Below are 2,277 nucleotides of genomic sequence, written 5' to 3'. Positions count from 1 at the left end.
CGCCGCCGCCGCCGCCGCCGCCGCCGCCGCCGCCGCCGCCGCCACCGCCGGCCCATGACTGAGCCCCGCCGCCGCCGGCCGAGGAATGGGCTCCGGGCTCTGGTAGGAAGCGCAGGGAGCGGGGGGCGCTTTTAAAACACCGATCTGGGTTTTTTTAAAACCTCCTTCGAAAAAATAATGGCAAACTCGACGGGGAAGGCGCCTCCGGACGAGCGGAGAAAGGGACTCGCTTTCCTGGACGAGCTGCGGCAGTTCCACCACAGCAGAGGGTAAGAGCAGAACCGGGGGGGCAGCGCCGGGGCGAGCCGGGGCGAACGGGGCTCTCCCGCCCGGGCCGCCGCGGGGTCCCGGCTGACAAGTGCGGGGCTTTCTCTCTCCCGCAGGTCGCCTTTTAAAAAAATCCCTGCGGTGGGTGGGAAGGAGCTGGATCTTCACGGTCTCTACACCAGAGTCACTACTTTAGGCGGATTCGCGAAGGTGAGTGGAAGTTTTAATTTGTATTTCCCTCTCACTGGTCTCCTCCAAAAAGTCTCCTTTGACCCCGGAGTGGGCGCTCGGGGCCGGGGGGGTGGCCCGCGGGGGCCAGAGGCGTTCTTTTCGCTCCCAGCCGGTGGCACGGAGGCGGACGGCGGCGGGGCTGTTTTTGGCCTGGTGGCTCGCGTGCGCGCGGCGGGCGCGGGGCTCGGCGGGCGGGCGGCCCGGCGCCGGCTCGCGCCCTGCCCGGTGCCCGGCCGGCCCGGCGGGGTCTGAGCGCCACGGCGGGGAGTGCGGGCGTGCGGGGCGCCCGCCCGAGCCCCGCGCCCGCCCCGCGCCCGCGCCCGCCCGCTCGCTCGCGAGTCAGCTCTGCCGCCGCTGCCGCTCTAGCACAGGCGGAGACACAGAGACACACAGACTCTGAGAGCAGTTTTCGTGCAACTCAAAATTAGCGCGGGCAGGTTTAACATCGATAATCGGCTGCGAAATGATCCCGGCAGCCGGGGGCACAGCCTCGGCCCCTTCGCTCTCGGTTTATACAGCTAACAAAAGAAACCAGGACCTGTATCCAAATAGCCATCTTAGGCTTCAAGGCTAGGCAGAAGCTGTAGGCCTCAAAGAAGGGCCTATGGAGATGGATAGATCTGGGAGAGGGATCGGAATCGGCCCCGGCCCCGGCCCCCCCAGAACCTGCGGACGTCGCTCTCCGGAACAGTATTGATCCTTTTGAACTTTTTTTTTTTTTTTTTTAGTGTAAACGGACCGCGTTGAGATTTAAAAGGGGGCGACAGAGGGACTTGCGATTGGTTATTGTCCGGGCTTCAAAAACAAAACAAACCCCCCAACCCCCCCCCCGCCCCCCAAACAAAACAAGTGCTCTTAAATACTGGGCTCTCAGGTGAAAACACGGTGATTCAAGCAGCCCTTGCTTAGTTACTCTTACGGATCGAGCCGAATCACCCACTGATGCCTGAGGTATCTGCAGATCTCTGTAGAATGGGTATTTATTTCAGAGTTAGGTTAGAGTTTTCTTGAATTGTGCACGTTCAGACAAGTGTGGCTGTGTTTTTAACAGGTTTCTGAGAAGAATCAGTGGGGAGAAATTGTTGAAGAGTTCAACTTTCCCAGAAGTTGTTCTAACGCTGCCTTTGCTTTAAAACAGTATTACTTGCGGTGAGTAGTAGTGACTCTTCCAACAGTGTTTGGGAATAAGGGACTTATGGGGAGATTTGTTTTAGCAAAAAGAAAAAAAAAATCCCCAAACAAGAAACAAACCTTCCACACCAAACAGTCTAAACTTCTGTTAATTTCAGTCTGAGAAACATTATCCATAAAGTGAGATTATAATAAGGTGAAAGTTTTCCTCACCTATTTTAGGATTGTTTACATTTTTCATACAGAATCATTACAGGTGACACTCCACCCCCATCTTGGTAAACATTCTTTGGTGACATTGTTATTGATTGTTTGATATCCACAGAGGGGCAGAAGGGTGATGCTTAGTAAGAGTTAAGATAGTTAATGAAACTTTGTATCCCTTGGGAAATTTTTTTCTTTGTTTTGGAAACTCCTTTGGCTTTTAAAATTCTGACTTTAAGATTTTTTTAAAAAATGAAACCTCTGTGTGGAACCGTGTCACTGAGTAGTTTTTCAGTAGAATATTTCTGCATAGCATAGCATGTTGGTGCCTTAAGTGACCAGGATTGTTTTTAATATATATATATATATATATATATATATATATATAATTATCTATTTTTGTATTGTTTGCATTTTATATTCATGGAAAACAATGTTTACCAA

At 52.7% G+C, this 2,277-nt stretch overlaps 1 protein-coding gene across 1 annotated transcript in view; it reads left to right on the top strand.

Annotated features, from left to right (window-relative positions):
• Positions 1-177: 177 nt before the first annotated feature.
• Positions 178-2,277, top strand: part of ARID2 (AT-rich interaction domain 2) — a 171,469-nt gene continuing 169,369 nt past the window's right edge. The window contains exons 1-3 of the mRNA XM_007463831.1: positions 178-269; positions 384-477; positions 1,550-1,647. Of these exons, the coding sequence (XP_007463893.1) occupies positions 178-269; positions 384-477; positions 1,550-1,647 (284 nt within the window). The remainder of the gene's footprint in view (positions 270-383; positions 478-1,549; positions 1,648-2,277) is intronic.

Source organism: Lipotes vexillifer, unplaced genomic scaffold, assembly GCF_000442215.2.
Source record: "Lipotes vexillifer unplaced genomic scaffold, Lipotes_vexillifer_v1.1 scaffold1587, whole genome shotgun sequence".
NCBI lineage: Eukaryota > Metazoa > Chordata > Mammalia > Artiodactyla > Lipotidae > Lipotes > Lipotes vexillifer.
The sequence above is the reverse complement of the archived record's forward strand: the minus strand, read 5'-3'. Positions and strand labels throughout refer to the sequence as shown.